This window comes from Hemibagrus wyckioides, linkage group LG26, assembly GCF_019097595.1.
Source record: "Hemibagrus wyckioides isolate EC202008001 linkage group LG26, SWU_Hwy_1.0, whole genome shotgun sequence".
Classification (NCBI taxonomy): Eukaryota; Metazoa; Chordata; class Actinopteri; order Siluriformes; family Bagridae; genus Hemibagrus; species Hemibagrus wyckioides.
In genome coordinates, this window is record NC_080735.1 from 6,755,550 (window position 1) to 6,783,422 (window position 27,873).

The 27,873-nt window shown below is 38.4% G+C and overlaps 1 protein-coding gene across 4 annotated transcripts; it reads left to right on the plus strand.

The window, feature by feature from the left end:
• Positions 1–369: 369 nt before the first annotated feature.
• Positions 370–27,830, plus strand: rcan1b (regulator of calcineurin 1b). Of its 4 annotated transcripts, none has more exons than XM_058380922.1 (4): positions 370–649; positions 23,589–23,762; positions 24,094–24,253; positions 26,628–27,830. In XM_058380922.1, the coding sequence occupies exons 2-4, from the start codon at positions 23,742–23,744 to the stop codon at positions 26,795–26,797; spliced, it is 351 nt and encodes a 116-aa protein (XP_058236905.1). In that variant the 5' UTR covers positions 370–649; positions 23,589–23,741; the 3' UTR covers positions 26,798–27,830. The 4 variants fall into 4 exon arrangements, with proteins under 4 accessions (XP_058236905.1, XP_058236907.1, XP_058236904.1 ...); XM_058380924.1 differs by lacking the exon at positions 370–649 and adding an exon at positions 6,945–6,960; XM_058380921.1 differs by lacking the exon at positions 370–649 and adding an exon at positions 13,438–13,857.
• Positions 27,831–27,873: the final 43 nt, after the last annotated feature.

Here is a 27,873-nt window from a genome sequence, read left to right on the forward strand (position 1 = left end):
ATTCACATGAAATAAATTTTGACCAGGCATTGTTATTATCTAAAGAAATCTACACTGATAAAAAAAAATCAAAATGTTACAATTAATAAAGAAGTGGAATGACAAAGGGGAAGTACTGAACACACTAAGATACCAAGGCAAGGCAGCAGCTGATTTTACTAGAAGTAGTTCTACCTCCACCGCGAGTGCACTTTCCCCCAGAAGTCTCCATTTTCCAGTAATTCACAGCCATTTTCAAATGCTGTATGGCAAACTTCAAACAAGCTTCAACATGCCTTTTTTACAATAATGAAACCTTCTAGGGTGTGCGTGCATGAAGGCCATGGAGGTGGAGTGCATTGCCTGTTGTTTCCTTTGTGACAGCTGTATCTGCTGTAGGTTTATCTGGAGCTCTTTTTGAGTGTTCCTTGGCTCTTGGGCCACACTTCTGACTATCCTTCTGACTCCCTGATCAGAAATCTTGCGAGGAGCTCCAGTGCGTGGCTGGTTGATGGTGGAGTGATGTTTCCTCCACTTGTGAATAATGGCCCCAGTGGTGATTACTGGGACATTTAGGAGTGTTATGTAGTGCAACAATCTTGCTGTGAAGGTCTTGGGAGAGCTCTTTGCTTCTACCCACCATGAGAACTTTGTATACTTGCATTCAAAGGTGAGTCAGACATCTTCTAAACTATCAACATGTACCAACCCAGCAGATTCTAATGTGCAGAGGCAGGAGGTTGAACTACTTACTAAAATCTGCTGCCTTGCCTTGGTGTACTGCTTTTTCTGTCTTTGTTTAATACTTTTTGAAAGTAAAGTAAATGTTTTTAACATGCATTGCACTTTTAATTAATAAATAAATAAATAAATAAATAAATAAATAAATAAATAAATAAATAAATAAATAAATAAATAAATTAATTAATTAATTAATAAATAAATAAATAAATAAATAAATAAATAAAACATTATAAAGGAGGTCTATAGTTAATGGTTTATGAAATGTTTGTAAATGAGATTGTGGCCACATATTCCATATATATATATATATATATATATATATATATATATATATATATATATATATATATATATATATATGTATATATATATATATATGTAGTGTATGTATATACCACATTCCAGTAGAGGGCAGTGCAGTGGGCAGTGGAGGCCCAGTTGTTAGGACGTTGGATTACTAATTGGTAGGTCAGGAGTTGCCAATGCTAGGCCCAAAACCCTCAACTGCTCAGTTGTACAAAAGTAAGCTTCTCTGGGTGAGGGCTGCTGTAAATGCAGTGCAAGTTAATGATAATCCAGTATGTGTACAGTTCTGTTCAATTTCCATTAATTGAGAAGTTTCCCCTTAACCTTTATCCTCCTGAATTAGCAAAGACAGAGCTAAGCAGTGGAGGACAAACAGGATAGAGACAGCCCTTTAAAAATTAATGTACATTTGGTCCATGAAGCTCAAATATGAATTCAATTAAATCTCAGCTCAAATACAGCAGCTGAAACATTATTTTAAATAGAAGGGGAGCTTTATTCCAGAAGAAAGAGTAGAACAGGGCCATACTGCAACCATAATGTACTGTAAGTGCTAGGAAGATCCAGGACAGCATTCTCTGTTTAATACATACTTTACTGCAGTGAACTAATCAATAAAGTCATAATACTGCAAAACAAAATTATTGTTGCACAACTGTTCCTGTTCGGATGTTTCTAACTGGATATCATACAATTAAATACCATCAACCAGCTGATCTTTCATCTGTTTTTCACACAATGGGCTTGTGGTTCAGCATAATCTTAGTAGTAGTTTTCATTCCCTTGTAATTTAGGGTTCTCATTTATCACGTCTCCCTGTTAAAGTAATAAATTTCAGCTGTCTTCAAATATGAAGTATATAAAGTTTATAAAATATATCAAGGTTTAATCAGCAAATGCCCTGAATGTGCCCTGATAATTACTTCAATTATGAAACTGAAGTAAGAGGTTCCTTGTTGTTTGGTATAGCAGATCTTCATTATCTTCATTATGGTATTTTGTGTCAGAATAATTAGTGTATTAGCAATTGTATAAGACAGACAACTGCCTATGCTATATAGCATTAAACGTTTTCTATACAGATGGGAAAGGAAAGAAAGTATATGGAAGAATATAAAAATGTAGGCATACACAGATCAGGCATAACATTATGATCACTGACAGGTGAAGTGAATAACACTGATGATCTCCTCATCATGGCACCTGTTAGTGGGTGGGATATATTAGGCAGCAAATGAACATTTTGTCCTCAAAGTTGATGTGTTAGAAGCAGGAAACAAGCATAAGGATTTGAGGGAGTTTCATGAAGGGCCAAATTGTAATGTAACTGATCAGAACATCTCCAAAACTGCAGCTCTTGTGGGGTGTTCCTGGTCTGCAGTGGTCACTAGAACTGGACCACAGCGTAATGGAAGAAGGTGGCCTGGTCTGATGAATCACGTTTTCTTTTACATCACGTGGATGGTCGGGTGCGTGTGCATCACTTACCTGGGGAACACAGGGCACCAGGATGCACTATGGAAAGAAGGCAAGCCGGTGGAGACAGTGTCATGGTTTGGGCAATATTCTGCTGGGAAACCTTTCATTCTTTGATTAACTACGGCCTTTCACTATGTCAGAGAGCTCAGTGGGGATGGTGCGCTCCCATACCAGCATGTGATGTATCCTGTCAGGATGCTCTCACTGGTGCAGGTGTACAACCTGCTGTCCCAAAGAAAAAGATAACAGAGAACTTAGTAGAACTCTGATGACCTCTCAGTCGTACTCATGCAAATTTAGCTGTTTTTGTCAAAAAAATAGATCAAAATACCAATGTCCTGTCCACAAAACTAAAGTATGAGGAGAAATATAACATTTTCTTTTCTATACTTGCTTATACTCAAGCAATTAGGAAATTATGCTTACTAGTCCAGAAACAAAAAAAATAAATAGAAATTTGTCACACAGTGTTACAAAACTGTGCATCCAAGAGAACAGAATTTGCTGTGCTCTCAGAGAGGGAGAGAGACTCTTTCTCCCTTGTCAATCACAGTGACAACCCAATCTTTAGCTCATGTATGTGAAAGAGGATATTGCTTTCCTCCAAGTGTGTTAAGCTGTCCTGTGACGCATATTTTCCATTGCAATAGCTTGAAAAGATGTGGTTGGCATGGTTTCATGTCTCAAAGAACTTGTCTTTACAGCAAATTTATGACTTTCATCAGTATGGAACGTTTCGTATATTCCCTAGGGTAGTGGTTCCCAAGCTTTTTGGTCAAATAAGCCAAAATGGACATTTTTTGTGACCTTAAACCTTGACAAATCAAAATGAATGATAAAACAATAGTAAAATACTGCTAATATTTGGAGTAATAATAACAATCTGCAACACCACCTTTTGGACAAATAGTTGGACAAATCGTTTGTCTCAGTAATGTTGATTTCTGCTGTGTCTCCAGACAGGCAGGGTAATGGGATGGGATAGGGTGCTTCAGTAGAAGGGATAATTGATGAGTGATTTTTTTGTGAGAAGAGTAAATGACAGTCCATTGAGGCATGTATGTAGCTGCCTGGTGTATTTTGTGTGAAATTTGTAAATAGTTCAGATTCAAGTTCATTTTAGCATTCCTGAAATTCAATTAAATTTTGATTAGCAAAAGTGCTATAGGAGAATTCAACAATACAAACACAATACAAAAACACAAGGCAATATAACTTTACACTAACGAAACACTTTATTAGGAACACCTGTACACTTACAAAAACATGCAGTTATCTAACCAGTCAAGTGTGTGGCAGCAGTGCAATGCTTAACATTATGAATAACATCCACTGAGCAGTGGTTCTATGGATGGAAACATGATGAAAGAGGTTGCTGAACAATGAGCAGACTGTTTGGAGCTTAGAGAAACTCAGAAAACCGAAGTTCAGACAATTGAAGGGAGTGAAGCAGTGCAGGATGTTCAGTGGGAAACAGACAATTTTTGGCTTTATATGCAAGCATCAGTTTTTTAAACTTAGTGCAGGCAGCTACTGGTAGCCAGTGAATGGAGTGCCACAAAAGGGTGATGTGGGAGAACTTTGAAAAGTTGTAAGTCACAGGGCTGCATTTTGGATAATTTGCAGAGGTAGATCTGCCAAGAGCGAGTTGCAGTAGTCCAGTCTCAAAATGTCAAGACACTGAATAAGCACCTGAGTGGCTTGCGTGGATAAGATTAGTTAATGCGAATCATTGATCACTTGAATGTGAGAATCACAACATAAAATCACACCTGAAAAATGCAGGAATTGCATTTATCCAGAATTGTCATAACCAGCTTGGCAATTTCCTGCAAGACCACTAGAGGGCAATCTGTAAGGGCTATTTTCATGTTGTTTATATTTGCCAGTGTAATGTGCCTTCTCTTGATGTTTTGTTTCTCCATGTGTGCTTTGCCCAACCCAATCCATTGTTCTGCTTTCCTGGCTTTTTTGTCCTCACTGTTCCACATTTCCTTGATTACATGATCTATATATGCTTGTTGATTTGTGTCTGCTGAGTCTTCATTGTGTTGAACTGTGATGCTCTCTTAGGTTTCTGCCTGTACTTTTGAATTTACTCTGTGTTGCTTTTCGAGTTTCTTGGTGTAATCTTTCTAAAAAAAAAAAAACCTTGTCTGTTTCCTCCTGCATTTGGGTCTGGAACTTTGTACTGTGGGTAACCCTTGAGCCCTTCTACTGAAAACCAGGGTTTGGTACTCCCATAGTGTTATTCATAAAATGTTTGGTAAGTATAGCATTTAACTATATAAAACAATACATAGTACGAATGGGAGAGCATAAATTATAAAACACTGGCTATTGTATGAATAAGGCTTAAGCTATAAGACATTGTATACTACAAATACAAAATATAAAACATAAAAATATACAACACTGTGCAGTTTGAAACAGGAGACATGGTGCAAATCTGAATTGAATATATTGGTAAAGACCTCTGCTATTTGGTCAGATCACTCTTTCAGTCTGCAACCTGAGTCCCTGAGTCTGGACCAGCTGCTTTGGTGAAGTTAGTTTTTGTGAAGGGTGCAAGCACCTGGTGGCAGTATAAAGAAAGTGGTAGTTCATTCTCAGGTTGAGCATCATGGGTAACAGGCAAAGAGGTGGTTCAGCACATTGGGTAGAGGAGCATAATTACCTTCATTCCAGTCAACATGCAGTAGTAAATAATTATTGTTTTGAAGCAATACTCTACGTGCTGTTTTTATTCGTGCTTGAGGTATCTTATTCCAGTTGTTAGGTTCCTCTTGTATCTTTATTTGAGAGTCCATACGGACTATTCAACCATTGCCTCAAGCAAAGTTAATGTAAATGTAGAGGAGGACTAAAGAGATAGACTGCTCTAGTTTTGCTTCCTGGTGAAAGAGGCACAGCCTTGGAGTACATAGTTGGTTACGGACATGTGGTCAGACAGTCTTGTAGGGAAGTCTTACTGCATGTGTGGATGAATGGATGATGACATTCGAATTTCTTTGCAAAGCATTGTTTCATCTTCTAAAAAGTTTTTTTTCAGTTACAGATTTACAATTTAGGGCTACTGTAACATTGAACATCTGAGCTTCAAAAGAAAAATGCTACATAAGTACAACCATGACCCAAATCAAAATCTTGCTGTGAAGTATATGGAGATCAACATTTGTTTAAGGCCACTTCTATCCATGGCTTTATCAGGAAATATCATAAAATTTATTGCTTTGTTTATAGATAAAGCTCTTCAGCAGCTCTGAGGGCATCTGAGACCCAGTTATAACTTCTGATTTGATAATCACGGAACACAAGACAGTCCTAGGTTTGAATCCTGGGTTTGAACAGGCAGGGGCCTTTCTGTGTGGAGTTTGTATATTTACTCCTTGTACTCTGGTTTCCTCCCACAGTCCAAAAACATGTACATTAGGTTAATTGGTAATTCTGAATTGCCATTGGGGGTGAGTGTGTGTGGTTGTCTGTCTATATGTGGCCCTGTGATGGACTGGCAACCTGTCCAGGGTGTACCCCTGCCTTTTTACCCAATGTGCACTGGGATAGGCTCCAGCAGACCCCCATAACCCTAATTAGGAATAAAGCAGGTATAGACGATAGATGGAACACAAGATATTCTGTATATTATCCTACATTTTGTCAACACATTATCAGGCCATAACTGTTATTATATTGAAATTGTGAACCTGCACTTGCTTGTCCCTTCTTGCCCAGTTGGTAGATGTCATGTTATAGGGGAGAGTTATCTAGTTGTGGCAAGACCAGAGTCCATATGAAAATGGAGGGGAAAAAAAAGAACAACTGTGGTCTGGTAAAGAAAAAAATAAAGATGAGCTCAGTCAAAACACCAGGATTGGAATTTAAAAACTGTGTTCTGTGCACATCTGTAAATATTCTTGGGACAGTAGTTCTGGAAATCAATAACAAAAACTTCATCTTTCGTGATGGCTAATAATATAAATGTGTGTCAGAAAAGTCAGAAAATGTAGACTGACAGAAAACATATTGTTCTTTGATGCATCTTAGCTTCCCTGAGCTTAACTAACTCTTGTTATTTATGTCTGACCACGCCCGTTCTTTACACATTAGAGTACTTTGAGATGGTGGGTATGACTCGGTATGTAGTGTTTAATACAGTATCAGTTTCACGGCTCCTTACAGCCACTGGTGGTGTGTAACACCTGGATACCACCTTTGAATATCTGCTAATGTGTGCAGGCTGAAATCTACAAACAAGGTTGCGTAATGCTGCATGATGATGCATCCACTATAAATACCAGCATCATTCATGAATCAGTGCGTTTTTCCTTCTCACTTGTGCTAAGGTTGGATTACATTAGCAGCATGGAGCTATCTGATTAGATCACAGTGAGAGTTAAACATATTCTGTCCTCTGAAACTGCAGACAGGCTCTTCTCTTTGCTTTCTACCTTGGTAAGGGAATTTTCTTATATATTACAAACAATATTATTAGAACTTTACAGGCTACAGGATCCATTTCCCCATAAAGATTTGCCTGCTTAGTTAAATGGTACTGTCTCAAAATTTCTACCATTGGGTGTTAGACTGTCTGAGTGGGAAGCCAGTAATTACACTGCTGTATCAGTCTCTTGAAATCAATCAGAAGGACAGGAGAGCCGGAGAGCCGGGATTGATATGTTGTACTAAATCAAGCTTTGCTTTTGTTAGCTCACATCATAGAATACACTCTTGCTTTGTCTGATGGCTGCAAGAAGCATGTAACCCCCATGTAACGGAGTGCTCACAAAGATCTCCATAATTAGGCTATGTGTGAAGTGGGTGTCTCCCTTATCACTAGTAATTGCTTTAGCTAAAAGAATTCTCTGCAGGCAGATACTTGCCTGGCATGACATGACTCTGGAGGCCTACTGCTCCAACTAACATACCCCACTGCAAGGTACATCTTCTCTTCATTTATACTACTCCATGACATATAAGTTGCTAAAACCTGGGTGTAGCTATGTAAATTCTCCAGATTCTCTGCCATGAATCCTTGATATTCAGTCAACTGCAAAAAGGTTCTAGCTCTTATTTTATTCTTTCAGTTCACTGAGAGACCACAACACAATTATTAGTTAGTACATTAGTTCTAAATCCATTCATTTTTTTTTAAATTGATAGATTTTCAGAGAATTTAACCTGTATCTAGGCTACTTTTTGACAACCCTGATTTAGACTGTTTCTCGATTTTTATGTGAAATGTCTATCTTGCCTAACCCAGTGTCCCTTTACCCTCTTCCCACTTCACATCTAGTACAGAACCTACAAATTTAGACCTCTGCACCTTCATAAAATGTAAAATGCTTAAAAGTTCTTTAGTGAAAACCCTGAAGGACCTACTTAGAACCTTACAGAAGGAACTCCCTTATGAGTTAGAAGTAGAGTTGTTGAAAGATAAGAAAACTTCATTTATCCAACAAACTCTTTTTTTTTTTTTTTTTTTTTTTTTTAAAAAGTGTGCCCTTGAGAAGCAGGACATTTACAAGCTGACAGATGTTGTTGAGACTAAAAAGGCCAATGTTTCCCAGAATTCAGTGTTGTTTTAGCCAGCAGGCTGAGCATGCTTTCCCAGTGGTGGAAGGGGGCCTGTGGTGTGAGTCAACATACAGAGCAGACATGACATTCCAAATGCACCTCACTACTCTAGCTGTGTTTGTTCAGATGGACTGATGTGCTTTTATTCCAGCACATGCTGACTCTTCTTTCTCTAAAAGGAGTTTTTGTCAAATCAAAATATTAAACATCAGATACAAATCTGCTACACATCCTGTTGCAGTACCAATCAATCAATTTCCTCTACTTCCAACCTCATTTCATTTATACATACAAGAGTTTATTTGTTATTCCAAATTAGCAAGAGATAATTAGAACTTAAAGGACAAAGGACTCAAACAGAAAAACAAATATGGACAAATCTGCCCATATTTTAAAAGCATATATGAACATTTACATTGAATACAAGTAAATGTGCACTAAAGGACCAAATGTATGTGGACATTTGATCATCACATCCAATTGTGAGTCTTTCCTAAAGTTGGCAGCACACAATTGTATAGAATGTCTTTGTATACTGAAGCATTAAGATTTCATTTTACTGGAACTAACGGGCCCCAAACCGTTTCCAGCACCTGTGCAGCAGCACCCATTCCAGCACCTGATAATTCAACTGAGCACCTTTAAAACATGATAGTAGCTATATGTGGATGTACGCATGAACTGGCATCCCATCTGGGATCTAGAGTGACTGGTTACTGAAAGTGAGTGAGTGATATACAGAGATTTAGTGCCCTCTGCTGGTTAACATGACTTTTTGGTTTTGTGTTTAAATACTTGAGGAAAGAAACCTTTATAGAAGGTCTAACACAAGTACAAAGGAAGCCAAGCTTTATTTAATAATACTATATATAGACCACATAAGGGAACATTTTGGGATCAATCAGCTGCTAATTAAAGAAAATTATAGACATTAGTGCAGAATAATCTCAAATCTGACACTGCCTAAATTAATGTCATATAGCAACTGTACAAGCATGGTCCATTCTCCCATATACACTATTTCCATTTGCTGACCTCAGCCTAACATTGATGCCTATATGATGAATATATCATTATAATATGAATAAAGTATTGGAATTCTAGAATGTGCTCATGTGAAGAAAACATGCAGTGTGATTGTGAGAATAAATAGTGGGAATGGTGCATACTGGCCTAGTTTGCCTATGTAATGCAATACTTTGTTGTCTTTAAGCCATTTTGTAAGAACTTAAATACTTACTATAATAGTCCTTCGCCAACCAAAACCCACAAGCAACCAAATTCTAACATTCTGGCTGAAGTTTTTATTTCTAGATATTTCTAGGTATCTCAATTTAATTGTTCTTATAACTGATGCTGAAGTGTGTCAAAAAAGGGTGAGTGAAGACAAAAAACAATGCATTTCAGATACATGCATCAGATAGATAAATGCAGTTCAACAATCTTAACAAGGGCAAAGGCTGAGAAATCCAAAACAGCAGGTGCAAACAAAGTCAAAACACATGTGTAATCAGATAGACTACTAGACTAGGCAAAACAAACTTATGAATCAAGAAACAGACAATAATCCAAAAATGAAATCAAACAATGGCAAAAGGCTTGGAAATGTCAGGCACAGGAACACTGACCATTTATTTTACTTTAAGGTGAGTGTGAAATGAGAATCCTTATATTCTTTGGTCTGTAATTGTGAAAAGGTGTGTATATGTGACAGTTTGAAGTCAAGTCAAGTCAAGAGGCTTTTGTTGTCATTTTGATCATCTACAGCTGATGCAGTACGTAGTGAAATAGAACAATGTTCCTCCAGGACCCGGCTGCAACATAAAGGCACTACATAAAAGATCTCCTGGTTGTCACTGACACTGAATTTCTCCATGAATCTGAAAAGACACACAAGGTGACAGGATCTCTGTGCCTGTCATTCATGACATCCCTTGTGATGCCAGAGTACATGTAGACATTGTTATAGAATAGTCCTGCATTTTGGAATGCTGGGGAGGGCTCACGTGAAGAGTTTGTCATGGAGGCATGCAAGATCTACTGGTCAATGTCCCATGGGATGTTTCCCACCAAGCATGTCTTCTACAGAAATTAGCAAACCTCAAGCTCCCTGATGGTCTGCAGGGAAGGTAAGTGACGGACAGTGACAGCCAAAACCTTGTCTTGATCCATGAGCACTCCCTCTGGTCTGATCTTTAGCCATGAAAAGTCACTGTCACCACAAGAAGCTTGTTTTCTCTCCTTTAGCACAAAATGGATTAAAGAACTATTTGGTTAAAAATGCTTGAAGTTGGCAATGTGGGTTTTTTTCTGGGGAGTAAACTAAAATTATGTTGATGATGAACATCCCCAACACGTCTCTACTGCAGAGCCTTCACTAAGTAGTCATTCATGGCTTGGGTATCTTTGGCTGACAAGGAGTAGATGCTGTTATGAGGTCATGTAATTCTTGCCAGGAGCTCAATGCACAATCATATATCTGTGAGGTGGTAATCCACCGGCTTTGGTTTAGCTGAACATTTCTTTGAACTTTGGCACTCCAGAGGAATTTCCCTTTGGGTCTGAGTCTTAGGGCTTCCTATGGTCATAAATGCAACATAGGATGGGGGAACATGAAGGCACTTTTTATGACAATATGCTGACTCCATACGGAAGCAAGAGGTGGAGGTCACTCCAATCAAGATTTCTCTGTGAACGTGAGCTTTTACAGAGAGAGAGAGAGAGAGAGAGAGACAGAGAGAGAGACAGAGAGAGAGAGACTTCTCTGTACAGGTGTCAGTGAATAGGGGATGCAGTGGAGGTGAGGGCTTGCGAGAGGTTATTCACAACTTTCTATTCATGAACTATTCATGACTTTCTAATTTGTGGCTTTTTTCTCAGTTAGTCCTGCTGCATCAAGCCTCTCACCAGATTCAAAATAGAGAGAAGAAAACTCTCTTAGATAGCTCCATAGAAATAGTATCTGAGTTCTAGAGAAATCTGTTTCACATTTTTTTTGAACATCTTTTCAAACTTCAGTTTTTTCACTTCTCCAGTAGTTTAAGCTCGAACCATGTCTGCTAAACAACCCTGAATCTCATTCTGAATTATTTTACTAGTGTACTTTGAATTATGAATGGAAGTCAACCTTTTTTAACAGCTTTGTCATGGTTACTAATTGTCTCTAGAATTGCCATGAAGTTCCCTTTATTTTCTGAGACTGCAAACTCATTGTGTTTTTTTGAGCAATGTTTTGTGTGGCAGTAATGAATAACACTTCCCTTATTGCTTTTATATATTCCCGATTTTCTCTACCCTGATTGTTATGTTCCTTATTTAGGACAGTTGCCAGCATTGCATTAGCTGTTACAGCTCTTTGATGGTCCCTCCATGCAATCGTTGCTTGTCTGCGCAGCTCAGACTGGGCATGGGTTACAAACCCCACTCTCTCTGAAAGTTGCTTTCTGCCAGTTTTTGAATCCAGATGGTTAGCAGGGTTAAAATAGGGATAAATGTTAGGGATAAATTTTAGGGATAAATTGAGACGATGTCCATTGTTAAAAGTACTATACAAATAAATTTAAATGAATTGAATTGAACTGAATTAAAATGTCTGACAAATATTCAAGGCAGGGGGCAATGTCATACCAGGCTGTCTTGAAGAATCATCTCCTGTCCCCAATCAAGGTCCTTGAAAATAGTCTCAGATTCGGCGGGTGGGTCTTCTTTACATTAGCTGATATCTGTGGATAAAGACAAACCAATATAAGGCACATATAGGAATTAAGAAACACTAAAGTAATATCTATTTTGATAGAGAAACTGCATTACGGTGAATTTGATCAATATAAACCATTAGACTACATGGACAACTTATGAACTTTACAAGCCAACAAATATGTTTCTAACATGACACTCCTGATGGTCTTAGGTAGTTTGTGGACATAAACACCGTCTCTCATACTCTGCATGTGTGTCCTCCTCAGCCTCACTGTCATATTCTTCTGACTCTTCTTCCTGTTCTGTGCATTCACTTTAATAACTTTCAACTAAGTCTTCTGACTTTGCCTTCACTTCCCACTGCTTCTCTTCCCTTTCTGCTTCTTTCTTTCTACCTGAATCAGTCTCTGTCTCATTATATTTAATTATTTGCAGGGCATTTTTTCCGGGGAAGTTGTAGATTCCTGTAATGGTGGATGTACTGGCTCCCAACAATTGAGTGTTAGACACAGAATCCATGCTCCTTTCAGTAGGACTGACTAGGACTGAAGCCACACCTCCTTGAATAACACTGATAGACACAGGATCCACAATATCTCAGACACATAGACACATAGACCACATGTCCTCCATTAATCGTATGTGATGGTGCCACCCACACCACCCATAAGCAACCTGCGAGTGCTCCTCTCACTACTACTGCAAAGGTAAACAAAAGACCATGTGGCTGTAGGGTGGGGCAGCAGAATCTCTCCTGCCCGCCAATCAGGGCAGTTGAAGGTCTGCTGGTAAAGTTACTTGAGCCAAAATATATCATACTGATATATTTTACAGCAACTGGAGATAAAACCATATAGTACTTAAAAAGGTTTGAAATCCATTAAATACTAAATGGAACAGATGAAAATTTCAAATGTCTGCTTTGCTTATTAAAAAAACAAGGGGCATAAATTAATACACCCAAATTAATACACCCATGTTAATATAATGATTTTATAACGATTTTATGTTAATTGATTTGTACCATTAAACAGTGTAGAAATTTTCAGAACATAGTTTGGTATTGTAGGAGTTTCTGAGGTATTTAGTGTTTTCAGTCCTCTGTGTGCTTGATCGTTCATGGTGTTTTGAAGGTATCTCTTATTAGGATTTAGTTGCCTTGGAAAGCAGTATGCACTTTACAGGTGATCAACATACAAAGACATTTAGCATTTACAAACCTTTATAAATATATCAGAAAAATTAAAGGTTGATAAATTTATTTTTATTTATTTATTTTTGGTGCAACTGAATGTTACCATTTTCGACAGTCTTAGCAGTATGTCCTATTTGGAGCTAGAGCATGGTCAGTAAACACAGCCGGTCAGCAGTGAGTCCTCCTCTCACCCGCCCACATTAGTGACACGCCCTGCACCGATTTAACGTGCTACTGAAACCATGGTTACTGTAGGTTTTTGCTGTATAAAAAACAAGATTTTTAACCAATTCTTTGGCAAAATCACTCAGCAGACTCAAAAATGCAGGGTATAAAAATGCAGGATTTTACTGTCTATTTCTGATTGCACTTATTAATCATTTTTAAAATCACGTTATTATTGCTTGGGCGCTCTGGTCACGTGCTGAAGTGATGCACTTCTGCACCGTCAAAACTGCCATTCTCGTGCCTCGTGCTTGTAATTGCTTTTACATGTGCAGTCGTCATTTCCGTTTTTGGAAACAATTTAGTTCGGCGCCATCAAAAGCACTGACGTGGTCCTCTGTGCCAGACTGCACGGGGGATTTGTAAAAGTCCCTCAATAATGAAACAGCGCTCGGACCGTGGTGTTGTGGCCGCGGACCGCTCTGTACGGACCACTGCGGCACGATCACAGCCGTCTGCTTAAAACAAGCCCTTCTTATTTGACCTCAAAACGGCTCCAGCGCGTGCAGCCTCGACCGTTTTTGTTTACATCCGCCATGCAGGAGTCGGATGAACGGAAAGGGGCGGCGACGGCAGACGTGCAGGTCGATGAACACCCCAACGCGCTGATCGCGTGCAAAGTCCCCGACGAGGTCTTCAATGACACGCACGTGAAGGTAGGCTATAACTCACCCTCTCGATAAAGCTTCACCTTTAACACTGACCGGCCTTTATCGCCTCCAAAACTGTTGACTCGACACATTATTTGTGACAGTGACCCTTACATGCAGGTGAGGTGTGCGATGAATCATCATGAGTCAGGAGACAGCGAGCATCCACACGCAATAATAATAATAATAATAATAATAATAATAATAATAATAATAATAATAACGCAGTTCATTATTATACTTAAAGCTTAAACATAAACTTAAACGCGAAAGCTTGATTGTCTAATGTTCTATGCCACAAATATTGCCAAAATGTCCAGCGCAGTAAATCCAATAATCTACACAAACATATTAGACAGGAAATTACCTTCAGTCACCAAAATACTGCATTTATACTGTATTTCATCATGCACACACAGATCACTCCTACTGTTGAAGTGAGTAATTCTGTTTTCTACATTTTAATCCAAACATCAGTAAATACAGCTTAGTGGACATAACTGAGTCATATTTGATGGTTATGTATGAAATGTTGGCATACAAATTAAAATTAGTTCTATTCTTGGCCAGGTATTTGTGTAACAACTAGAGCATTATAAATGACCGCAACCCCTTTTCCCTATTTCAGGCAACTCCAAGGTGGCTTGCTATCTATAGATGAGAGAAAAAGAATAAAAAGGCAATCTATGCACACAGCTTCTTAGTATTTCTTTTCAGTCTCACTTGCTGAAAATGAGCGTTTGTACTCCTTAACAAAAAAGCGCTCTGTCAGTTTACACTGGTGGAGACGGTTACTTATCCCACATCTTTCTCTAAACTGCTGAATACTAACCATCAGGGTTGTTCATTTGGCTGTAGAATTTGATGAAAAACTGATTGTAAAACTGATTTTATCTATTAATCTGAAAGTGGGTATTATTTCCAGAGCTCTTCTTAAAGGTGGTGAGCTAGGCCTAGTGGTCTCCCCCTCCCCCTGATTGGCTGTGATAATGACCACTTTAGAAACTGATGAGTAAAATAAAATAGTCATGATCATTATTATTTACTTCAATTATCTTGTTTTGCTCTGCATACTAAAGAAGGGGCATGGTTTTTGAACTCTGATTTAATTTTGAGCATTCTGTATGGGTTGTTTTCAATATTTTTTTGTGTTGTCTTAAGGGTGTTGGATTATAAAAATTTAAAAAAAAAAATTATCTTGAAATATCAAGCATTTCTGGAACTTTTCCTTGGTTCACCCCCTTTGTGTTTCTCGGTCAGTTTTTGTGTGCATGCCCAAACAGATGCATTATTCTCTTGGGTTCTGCCACTTCAGTCTGTTTCAAGGTGGATGGAAGAATTTTTAAAAGAACTATAATCTTTTTTACAGTATCTAAGTTCTCTCACTAGAAGTAAATATTATTTAACACAAAGAAACAATGTTCCTTGTAAACTATGTATAGTATTGATTTGAATGTGTGTTACATAGGTAGTGTAGCATGCATATTTTATGACTTATACTCTATGACTAAGCAGAGGTATTATTCTTAGATAGCTTCAGACTGAGGCAGTGTTGAAGTGAGTAATTATGTTTTCTACATTTAATCCAAATGTCAGTAAATACTGCTTAGTGGACATGACTGAGTAGAGTCATTTTTTTTTTTTGTTATGTATGATACGTTAGCATACAAATTTAAATGAGTTATATTCATGCCAAGATATTTGTGTAACGCCTAGAACATCATTATAAATAACTACATCCCCGGCTCCTGATTTTAGGCAGCTCCAAAGTGGATGGCCTCAGTTTACTATAATTAGAAGAGAGATAAAGAAAGGAGAAAAGTTTCAGTCTCTGCAGCACAGCTCCTCACCGTTAGTCTGTCTCTCTCTTAGCCTTGCTTACTGTCAGTATCACTTTGTGGGGAACCAGCACTTGTATTACGTAAGAGTAGAGCACTTTGGTAGCCCACTGGAGGCTTCAGCTTGGTGAATGTTCTCAAATTGCTGGCTGTGGTGTGGTATACCACACCATACCATACCATGGAGACAGTTAGTGATTGATTACTTATCCCACCAGCATCTTCCTCAGACCTGCTGAAAAACACTTCGCAAAGGTATTGAGCTCTTCTAGCAAGCACACACAATTTATGTGCTCAGTATGTTTGGATTGAAAGGATTTTAAGTGGTGACAATTGCATATTAGTGTGTTCCATTTTATTGTACATGTAGCTATCTATTGTAATGTTATTCTGTAGCATGTATGCATAGCATTACAATACTTGTTTTTGCTTTTCTGATTGTTTGGTATTTTGCATGTTTTGAAGCTATATGAAGACAAGGATTATGGACATTGTAGTGTTAATAATGGCCACATTAAAAGCCTTTGGTTAAAATAAAACATTTATGGGTACTATTATTATTTATTGCTTCAGAGTGTCTTGTGTTGCCCTGTATACTTAAGTAGGAACTTGACTTGAGCTCTCTTCCTACTCTATCCTGATGCCCTACCTCTGGTTAGAGCCTCGTATCTTTGTGGTGCACTTTGCTGCATAGTCCTGGTTCTGTGTGGACAGCCTGGAGACCCATGGGAATGCTGTGGATAGAAATACTTTGGACTATGGTCACTATGGCGGTGGCATAACTGCTGTTGTGGCGGTCAGTTTTATGCTCGGGTCTTCAGCAACAAACATTCAGGGGCTTCGGCAGGAAGGAATTGGTGTTAAGTCTATAATGAACTCAGAACTCTGATTTATACATTGCTCAGGAGCTCTTGGTTGCACAATTCAACTCGACCATAAACTGTAGAAAAGACATTATTTATAATCACACTCTGAGCCTGGTTCCTCTCAAGGTTTCTTCCTCATAACCACACATGCCTCAGCCTTGGCCATTGGGGATAAACACTAATTTAATTTTAAATATTGTTATTTTTATTCTATATCTTTATATTTCAGTAAAGTGCTTTGAGACAATGTCCATTGTTAAAAGTGCTATACAAATAAATTTGTGTATGCATTTCTTTAAACTGATTTCATTTTGAGCATTGTGGATTGGTTGTTTTAAATGTTTCTCATTTTTGTGTTAGAATAACGGTATTGTATTCTAAAGTATCTTGAAAGATCAAGAGTTCTATATGTGCCCAGATATTTGTGTAACACCTAAAATATCATACTGCAACCCCTCCTCCTGATTTTAGGCTGCTCTGAAGTGGATGGCTTCTGTTTGCTATCTTTAGAAAAGAGGAAAAGAATAAAAAAAATCAGTCTGTGCAGCACAGCTCCTAAACATTGGTTTGTTTTTCTTCAGCATTGATTGCTACCATTATCACTTAGTTTTTTTTTCTCGATGTCGGTGAACTCACTGATAATAAGATAACAGATAAGATAAGATAAGATAATCTCAACTTGCCAGGCTGAGTGTGTTGTGGAGCTTCATACTATACCATGAAGAATTAAAAGTTGTTGTCTGATTGCTTGTCCCAACCTGCTGAACAAAAGCCCTCAAGGGCTGTGAGTGCTATTGGTCAATGTGGATGTTAAGCTGACCTGTGCTGCTATGAGAAGTCAAGGATGATGGGCATTGTCATGTTAATCATAGCCACATATTTATGGTTATGTATGATATGTTAGCAAACAAATTAGAATTAGTTCTATTCATGCCCATGTAACACCTAGAAATTAATTGTAAATAACTATAGCCCCTCTTCCTGCTTTTAGGCAGCTTGAATGAGGATGGCTTCCATTTCTTATCTTTGAATGAGAAAAGGAGAATAAAAAACCCTTAGGACACCTTTTAAGAAACACTTGATCTTTCAAAATATTTTATAATACACTAAACTTATGATGTCAGAAAATGAGAAAAACAGTGTCTAAGTGTCTCTCTTGCCTGAAGTGAATAAGAAAATATAATATAACACAAAGGAATAATGTTCCTTGTAAAGTACATATAGTACTGATGTTTTCTGTCTTTAGATGAGAGGAGCAGAATAAAAAAAGCCTCAGTCTGTGCAGCACAGCTCTTCACTATTAGTGTGTCTCTCCCTCAGTCTTGCACAGTAACAGAATGAACAGCAGTGAGCTCAGTCAGCCATCTATAGGCATCAGTCTGATGGACATTCTCAACTTGCTGGGCTGGGTTTAGTTTGGAATGATGAACCACAGTGGAGAATAATCGGTTTCAGTCTTCACAGCACAATTGCTCAACGTATATCTTGGGGGAAGAACAAACAGTTGTATTTCTTAAAAGTAGTGAACTCTGTCAACAAACTGGACACTACAGCCTGGTAAATGTTCTCAGCTTGCTGTGTATGGCTTGGCACAGTAGCCTCCAACCTTTTTAAATAGCACCCCTTAAAGGCAGTGTGCTACTAGCCAATGAAGAAGTTGTTCAGTTGAGAATAAGCTGTTTACAGCGACTCCTCTGAAAGTGGGCAGGGTTTCCAGAGCTAGGCCTAAGGGCTATGTGAGGACCAAACCATCACCTAGGTCACTGTCAGGGTTACTCATGTCAGGTCATGGTAACAGATTACCTATTCAAGTGGTAAATAGGTCAGTGGCCTATTTGTTAGCATATTTGCTCAGAGACATGAGAGAGAGTTTGTATTCAGTTTAACAGAAACTTCAGGTAAGTGTATATTATATTGTAATGTTTGTTTTTACTCACTGACTGCACCGTAAAAATGTGATAAAGGACAAGATCTACTGTATAGATATATAATGAATAGACTAGAATATTATCACATTGTGCTAAGTTTATTAATAAGGATAAAATGTGCTATCAGCATTTTTATGCTGTAAAACTTGATTACCAGGCATTGCTCATTAAAGCTGTACTGTACATTTACATTGAGGGAAAAAATTTTGATCCCCTGCTGATTTTGTACGTTTGCCCACTGACAAAGAAATGATCAGTCTGTAATTTTAATGGTAGGTTTATCTGAACAGTGAGAGACAGAATAACAACAAAAAAATCCAGAAAAACACATTTCAAAAACGTTATACATTGATTTGCATTTTATTGAGTGAAATAAGTATTTGACCCCTTTGCAGAACATGACTTAGTACTTGGTGCCAAACCTTGTTGGCAATCACAGGCTTCAGACATTTCTTGGAATCTCAAGGAATTTGGGCCCACTCCTCTTTGCATCCACGACCCATTTTCAATGCCCTGGCTGACGGAAGGAGGTTCTCACTCAAGATTTGACGGTACATGGCTCCGTCCATCGTCCCTTTGATGCGGTGCGGTTGTCCTGTCCCCTTAGCAGAAAAACACCCCTAAAGCATAATGTTTCCACCTCCATGTTTGACGGTGGGGATGGTCTTATTGGAGTCATAGGCAGCATTCCTCCTCCTCCAAACACGGCAAGTTGAGTTGATGCCAAAGAGCTGGATTTTGGTCTCATTTGACCACAACACTTTCACCCAGTTCTCCTCTGAATCATTCAGATGTTCACTGGCAAACTTCAGATGAGCCTGTACATGTGCTTTCTTTAGCAGGGGGACCTTGCAGGCGCTACTGGATTTCAGTCTTTCACGGCGTAGTGTGTTACCAATTGTTTTCTTGGTGACTATGGTCCCAGCTGCCTTGAGATCATTGACAAAATCCTCCAGTTTAATTCTGGGCTGATTCCTCGCCGTTCTCATGATCATTGAAACTCCATGAGGTGAGATCTTGCATGGAGCCCCAGACCGAGGAAGATTGACGGTCCTTTTGTGTTTCTTCCATTTGGGAATAATCGCACCAACTGTTGTCACCTTCTCACCAAGCTGCTTGGCGATGGTCTTGTAGCTCATTCCAGCCTCGTGTAGGTCTACAATCTTGTCCCTGACATCCATGGACAGCTCTTTGGTCTTGGCCATGATGGAGAGTTTGGAATCTGATTGATTGCTTCCTTCTGTGGACAGGGTGTCTTTCATACAGTTAACCAGCTGAGATTAAGAGCACTCCCCGAGAGTCCTCCTACTGTAATCTCAGCTCCAAAGTAAATTGTTTGAGGTTAAGAAAAAAACACAGCCACCAAGATGTTTTCTATAAAAAATAATCAGAATTAAATCTAATTCATTTCCAGTGTGTGCAGAAAGAGTGTTTATGATAAATAGAGGCATTTTTGTTATTAACTATGGTGTAAATACTGGGAGAGGGATAATGTAATGAATAATGTCTGTTCATCAGAATTGTGTGTGAACATTTCTTCCTTTGTCAATTACAAAATCTTTTTGGGCTCGTTTCAGGACTTGTTTGTGGTTTTTGAAAAGTAGCTGGGCTGGAAATTTTGGTGAAACCTGGCAATCAAATTAATGCAAACATTTGAAGTTACATTATATTGCCAAAGGTTTTGGGACATCTGCCTTAACATGCACATAAATTTAATGATATCACATTCTTAAACTGTAGGTTTTATTATGGAGTTGTCCCGCCCTTTGCAGCTATAACAGCTTCAACTCTTCTGGGAAGGCTTTCCACAAGGTTTGGAGTGTGTTTATGGGAATTTTTGACCATTCCTCTAGAAACGCATTTGTGAGGTCAGGCACTGATGTTGGACGACAAGGCCTGACTCACAGTCTCTACTCTAATTCATCCCAAAGGTGATGAGGTCAGGACTCATCCATGTCTTTATGGACCTTACTTTGTGCACTGGTGTGCAGTCATGTTGGAACAGGAAGGGACCTTCCCCAAACTGTTCCCACAAAGCTGGAACCATGAAAGTGTCCAAATGTCTTGCAAAGAGTTCCTTTCACTGGAACTAAGGGACCAAGCCCAACACCTGAAAAGCAACACATAATCCATAAACCATAATCCCCCTTCACCAAACTTTACACTTGGCACAATGCAGCCAGGCAAGTACTGTTCTCCTGGCACCCGCCAAACCCAGACTCGTCCATCCGATTGCCAGACTGAGTAGTGTGATTGGTATCTCCACTGCTCTAGAGTCCAGTGGTGGCATGCTTTACACCACTGCATCCAGCGCTTTGCAATGCACTTGGTGATGTAAGGCTTGGATGCATTTTCTTGAATGCACAGGTGGCAATCTATCACTGTACCATGCCTGAATTCACTGAGCTCCTGAGAGCGACCCATTCTTTCGCAAATGTTTGTAGAATCAGTCTGCATGACTAGGTGCTTGATTTTATACACCTTTGACCATGGAAGTGATTGGAACACCTGAGTTCAATGATTCGGAGGGGTGTCCCAAAACATTTGGCTATGTAGTGTATGTTTTTACATGTAGCTGTTAAACTGGATGCTGGATGAATAATGGATGCTTGTTGCCGGTCTGTTACAGGGTTACTCTAGAAATTTACTAGATAGTATCCTGTAGCATCAGTCTCATGTGCTGGTCACCTGACTTAATTTAGTTTGAGGCTTTGTGGTTATTAATTTCTGCCTGAACAAACACAAAAATTACAGTCGCAAGTTGTTACATGCCACAGCATCACCTCCTCAAATGTGCCTCTTAGAAATTGTGCAGTGTTGCACTTTAAGCAGTTTCATAGAAAATGCAAGCAAATCACTTTTGAAGGGGAGGTCTGAGCAGTCTTTAGCTGGCTTTGTATGTATGCACTTCATAAAGAATAATCTTTATTATTCCATAAAGATTAACCAAAGACAACTAACAACTGAAGACAATTAACAACAAAGTTCTGTCAGTTTTTTCTGTCAAAGTTTTGCTTAAAATCTTGTGTGAGAGCTCTGTTACGACACGCTGTTGCTAGTAGCCTCATTGTTAAGAGAAATTAATGTGCGTCATTGGAGACAAATGCAGCCTGCTCCATTATTTTTCAATCTGCACTTCATTGCAATGTCAAATCAGACATGCATGGGTCTCATTTGTGTTTCACATGGAGTGTCAAAGAGGCAAAATACGTCTGATTCATATCTTTGTCTATGCCATAGTGTGAATGAAAGCTCAATTCTGATTGGTGAGTTTATGTAGTATAGCAGCACAGGTAGCTCCAGTTGTAAAGTGATCATTAATATTATTGCACTTGTTCTAATGTTATTGTTTCTATAGTAGCAGCTCATACACAGAGACTTGTATGGATTTGAAAATGGATAAATGGAATGTTTAACAAACTAATTCTCATAATCTTTAATTTGGTGAGGTTTTTTTGGGAGAAGTGTAGCTTGTGAGTACTATTCATTTGTGTACTGTTTTCTGTTTCCTCCATTTTCTCTGTAAAATCACAGGCTGCACACTGTGTGTGTGTGTGTGTGTGTTGTAGTACCTGGTGACTATGCCACTTTAATTTTTTTTTTCTGCCTCCTTACCTTGGATTCACATTTCCATTGCTCCAACTTCACAGGCACATTGCCGTAGCAACACCGTTTCATATATAAAAGAATTCTTCACAATTTAATGTCATGGATAATTTCTAATAATTTTTTTCATCATTTGGTATGAATTAGATGAAAAGGAAATTGTGATCAACATACAAAATCCAGCATGACATCAGGCATCTGTTTGGGCGGAGATGGATGAATGCAGTTTGTCTTAACGAAGACAAGAAAAATTGTCTTGCATATTCCATACCCAGGACCAAGCTCTAGCCAGCACATGATGTCACACACTTCTGTCCTGTGTTCATGCCAAGCACCAAAATACCAAGCATGAAAAATATAATAATAAAAGTAGTAATAATAAAAATTATGAGTCCTGCCAAAAACAGTAGGGTAATGATTGAAATGAAAATGGGAATGAAAAATGATTTAATATTGCTTATTTAACTTTCTGAACTCCACTCGCCAACACGTAGAAATAAAAATACCTATTTGCATAGAATAAAAAGTTCACTGGATATGTAAACAATGCCTTCATTTTTTAGTCACTCACTCTTTTAGATTAGTCAGTGCTATAAAATATCTTTGCTCCTACGCAGTATTGTAACACTTTGATGTTAGTGAATTAGAAAGTTGGTGAAGGAATATAGAATGACAGATGAATGATGAATATTGAATTATTAAATGACAGACGGAAGGTAGGAGGGACAGAGGCAGCGCCTCATTATGAGAAGAGCCAGTTTTGCTGATTACTAAATCTATAAGCTGTTACAACAGCAGATCTCGTGACTGCTGACAAATGTGGTGGAAGGAACATCTTGGAGATCTAAACAGAAACCATATGAACTTCACTTTACAGAAAGACTAGCAATTCCTATGTAATGGTTCATCTTACAGAAAACAGAATTATAATAGAAATATAATAGATAATAGAATTCACAGACATGCCCTGGAAATAATACATTTGGGGAAATCTAATGGATTTCTTGTTGGTAGTATATTAAATCAGTTTATGTTGTGTTGTATTACATTCCCCTGTCATGTCCCTGAAGACAACTAAATACAATCATTTCTATCTCGGTGGCTAAACTTGTGAACAGTGATGTGTTCATCCACACAGCAGGTCAGGTAAGACTGTTTAACAATGAAATGTACATGTTCTTTTGCAGTTTAGGAGGATGGTTCCTTTTTGAGACTGGTTCCTCTCAAGGTTTCTCCATCATATCTCGGGGAGTTTTTGCTTGTCACTGTAGCCTCAGGCTTAATTTTAAACTTTGTCATTTTCAATCAGAATTTTTACATTCCTGTAAAACTCCTTTGAGACGATTGTTAAAAGTGCTATACGAATCAAATTGAATTGAGTTGAATCAGTTTGATGATGCATTTCCGAATATCAGGGGAGGGGCCTACAGGAGACTTTTGTCTAGACCAAGTGACAGAACCTTGTTTGTTGTCTTTTCCTATTTTTTTGTCATCTTCAGGGCCAGTTCGAGAAACTCTTTCATCAGTTTGATGTAGGAGTATATTTTCAGTTCTTCAAAAGCTTTCACCGTGTACGCATTAACTTCACCAGCGCAGTGGCTGCGGCGCAGGCGAGAGTGAACTTGCACAAGAGTGATTTCAATGGCAAAGAGATGCGCCTTTATTTCGCCCAGGTACCAATGAACTTACTGTAACAACATAAACCTACAATCAGGGATATAATTAACCAAAGCTTATTTTTTAGGACACACACACTGACGGTTGAAGAAAACATCTCATTTTATTTACTTATTTCAGATAAATCACAATTCCATAACACAGCACTTAAGAGTTAGATAAAGATGTCAGTTTAAGAACTGAACTATAGTAAAGAGAGCAGAAGATAAAAAGAAATATGGACTGTATTTTATACATATATTTCATGGCTTTTTGAATTTGTCTCCTCTATTTGTTTCCTATCTATCTCTTTTTCTACACCCTCTCCCTGCACTGCTCCTCTTTCAGTCTGTGCATATAGGCAGTCCTCGACTAGAGCCTCCAAAGCCAGACAAACAGTTCCTCATTTCTCCTCCAGCTTCTCCTCCAGTAGGTTGGGAGCAGTCTCAAGACGCTACACCCATCATTAATTATGACCTTCTGTGTGCTGTCTCCAAACTCGGTCCAGGTAAAAATACACTATAGCAGTATAGGTACAGTACAGCATCAGAAACACACAGTATTTCATTCTTACATTAGTTATCAGTGCTGATACTTTCTTAGCTTAACTGTGGGCTATTTTGTTTATTTGGCTTTGCTAAATTGGTCTTAAATTCTTTTTCTTAATGTGATATAGCAAGCAACAAAATTCATATAAAAAATAATAAAATATAACATATAATGGAGCATGTGACTGTACTCAGCCAATGACATTCAAGCACACACTGAAAAGTATTGATCATCTACCTGTAATCAGTAGAGATCAGCTGTTTCTGCAGGATTTTCTTTACAGCTTCTTGGTTTTATCAGACTGCCAAATCCACGGTTCTCAATAAGCTTGCAAAGCCGGTAGTATCCCTCAGGGCAGGGGTAGAAAAGAATTTTCCAAAACATGTACCATGGAATACTGTGAAGGTAATCAACAACAAGTGGGGAGAATTCAGCACCACAGTGACATTACCAGGAAAAGGACGTCCCTCAAAAGTGCAGAAAGGACAAGACGATCCCTTTATATTTTTCATGTGTCTGGGGTAGGGTGGCCTTTTCTCATGGAAAAAAAAATCAAAGCCCACTTAAATTTTACCAAACCAGCAAAACTTATGGTATATTATAATGAGACTAAGATAGATATGACCGCTTATCACTCAAAGAACACCACACCCACTTGGCATGTGGTGACGGGTGACGCTGCCAGCTATTTTGGCACAACACCTGCTGGCCTCCGTATGAAGAAAAATTTCACCCTTCACACAGAGGATCCTCTAATCATTTGTTTTTTTTTGTTTTTTTGGAAGGAAGAGTGGAATTTACAGATCAAGAGGTGTTCAGTTGTTCGAATCTATTCAGGAACACTGACTGCTGTGAAAACTGAAAAGTACTGAAACAGTAGTTAAGTGATGTGCACTCATACATTTAGGTTATTTCTTTTTTTTAATTTTCCTGAAATATTTTACTATGTTTTCATGATCATTTTGTAGCTGATCTTATATTAAAGTAGAAAAACACCTACCATTATTTATCTGGATTTATTTTTTACATTATAAAAATCAACACTTTTAACAGGGATGTCGAGACCTTATCTACTGTACATGCTGTTTATAATGATTTATGATATCTGTTGCACAATGTTTGTCTAACATTAGATAGCTTTCTTAAAAACCTAGATAGTGTAGAAATTTACGAAATTGAAATGTGGAGCATACACTTGACGTAGTTTCCTGCTCATGGTCTGGTGAGTCAGTCTCTGCTGAGTGATGTTATACCCCATGGATGCGTGTGGTATTTTAGTCATGCTCCAGAATTTGCTGAACTTTGTTCTTCAATAACCATGTCAGTGTTAAAAAGCATGAAACTGGTTCCAATGCAGTGAGCAAGCTTTTTAATACTGTTGCGTCCTGCTCTGTCTCCAAATCTAAAATAAAGCATGTCAGGTCAAGACAACGAAGATTACGTTTTGGGATTTGTTCATAGAGAGTGTTTCCCCTGGACAGACTGTTAATGAGTGATTTTACATTGAAATGTAGTCATCTACAGGAATGTACCAGGAAAAACACACCATGATAATGCATACACTCACACTGCATAGGCTTACTTGCTTATTTACTGCTTGTGTGCAAATCTTACCCTCTTCAGTCCCATTTTCAATTTCAGGAGCAAAAAGAAGAGGATTGAAGCTCTGATCTGGTACATACGGTGGATGAGAAGTGAATTGTTTCTGGATTTCTTGGTTAAAAACTCCAGCCATTTTTTCCTGATGCAGTGACCGTACAAAAATATGACCTGTATCCACAAGGTATGACACCATTCATGAGTCTGACTCACCAGACGATAAGCATATGCTACCAAGCGGCAAAACCTGAAACCTAACCACAATCACAATTTTGTTCCCGTCAACCATCGTCTACAGATGGGGAAGTGGATGTGATCTCAGTTACTTTTACCATAACATTATTGTTATTGTTAGTTCTATAAATACTTATTTCCTGGGATTTTTATACACAACTGTCTCTAGAGTTAACTCAGAATGATGCAGTAAAGAAAAAAAACATTCCTTGTTGAAGACATGGGGCAACCTTACTGGCCAGACTGGATTGAGCTGACAGAAAGGTTACAGTAACTCAAACATTCACACTGTACAATTATGGTGAGCAGAAAAGCATCTCAGAACACACAACATGTTGAATCTCAGTGTGGATGGCTTACAGCAGCAGAACACAACGCTGGGTTAAACTTCAGTCAACCAAGAACCAAAAGCTGAGGCTTTAGGCACAGACTCGCCAAAACTGGACAGAACTGAACGTAGCATAGGCTGATGAATTTCTTTTCTTAATCTTCTGTTTTAGGCGAGCAGTATGAGTTACACACTGGAACCACCACCACACCTAGTGTCATAGTGCATGTGTGTGAAGACGACAGCTCGGGTGGTGAAGAGGAGACAGAGGGAGGGACCCGGCCCCGCCCCAAAATCATTCAGACTCGGCGCCCTGATTATGCTCGCGCTGTCAAGAAGTGAATTTACTGAACCATCCGGGCAACTAGTAACTGGACTTTTGATCTAGATTCATATTTGAGGCAGCAAATACGAGCACCTCTGTCTGAGATGGAGTATCCCATCTTTACCATCACATACGCTTCGGAAATAAATTTGGTTCATTACAGTAGAACAAGATATATTAAGAAGTGAATTTGAGTTTATTTCATTCAGCAAAAGGAGCTTCTGCTTGGCCTTACATTCATAGAATGAAAGAGTGGCATTTAGAGGGTGCTATCTGCTTTTGTTTGTTTTGTTTTTTTTTTACTTGAGTTTTTATGAAATACATTTTCTTCATGTGTGAAAGTTATGTCTACACTGTTGAGGGCCACTATTGTAGAGCAGCTCATTGCCATTATATTGTAGACTGTTGTGTTTGTCTTTGTTGGTTCTGGTATTGTGCATAAATGTAATTAATGTTGCTACAGTTTTCTAATTTTCTCTGATTATTATGCACTTGGGGCCGAATTCAGAGTTAAGCCTGCGTAGTGAGGAGCTAACGATGAAGTTGCACTTGTCCAAACGGGCGCCAGATTAGACCACATCAAATACTGAGGGCTGGTCAACAAAATAATACTCACAAATTATACAACAGAATAAATATTTACAATACAAAAATACATATACGTGAGGTCCATGCTGCTATGGCAAATGAAAAAGTATTCTTGTTTCCAGCTGTTTTAAATCAAGCTTTTTTACTGTTAAGTGTTTACTTTTGGTATTTAGCTATCTCTATTACCAGTCTGATCCACCATCAAGTGAAAGGAAAAATTGGCCCACTAATCTTAAAGCCTAAGAGAGATGCCATGGGGCAGTTAAGTATTTCACCCTGGGGCCAGACTCTGGACACTACTGGTCTACTAGATGAGATTCTGACCTTCTTCATGATATGGACACAATCACAATCCACTCTAAAACTAATCACATCTGGATTTTCATTCCTGCCTAAGCTTCATGATTTCTGCTGTAAGGCTTTTTCTAGTTCATCATGCAAAAAATTGTGCTGTATCAGTAATATTTATAGAGTTACAACCAGTTAAAATTGCATGTTGTTAAAT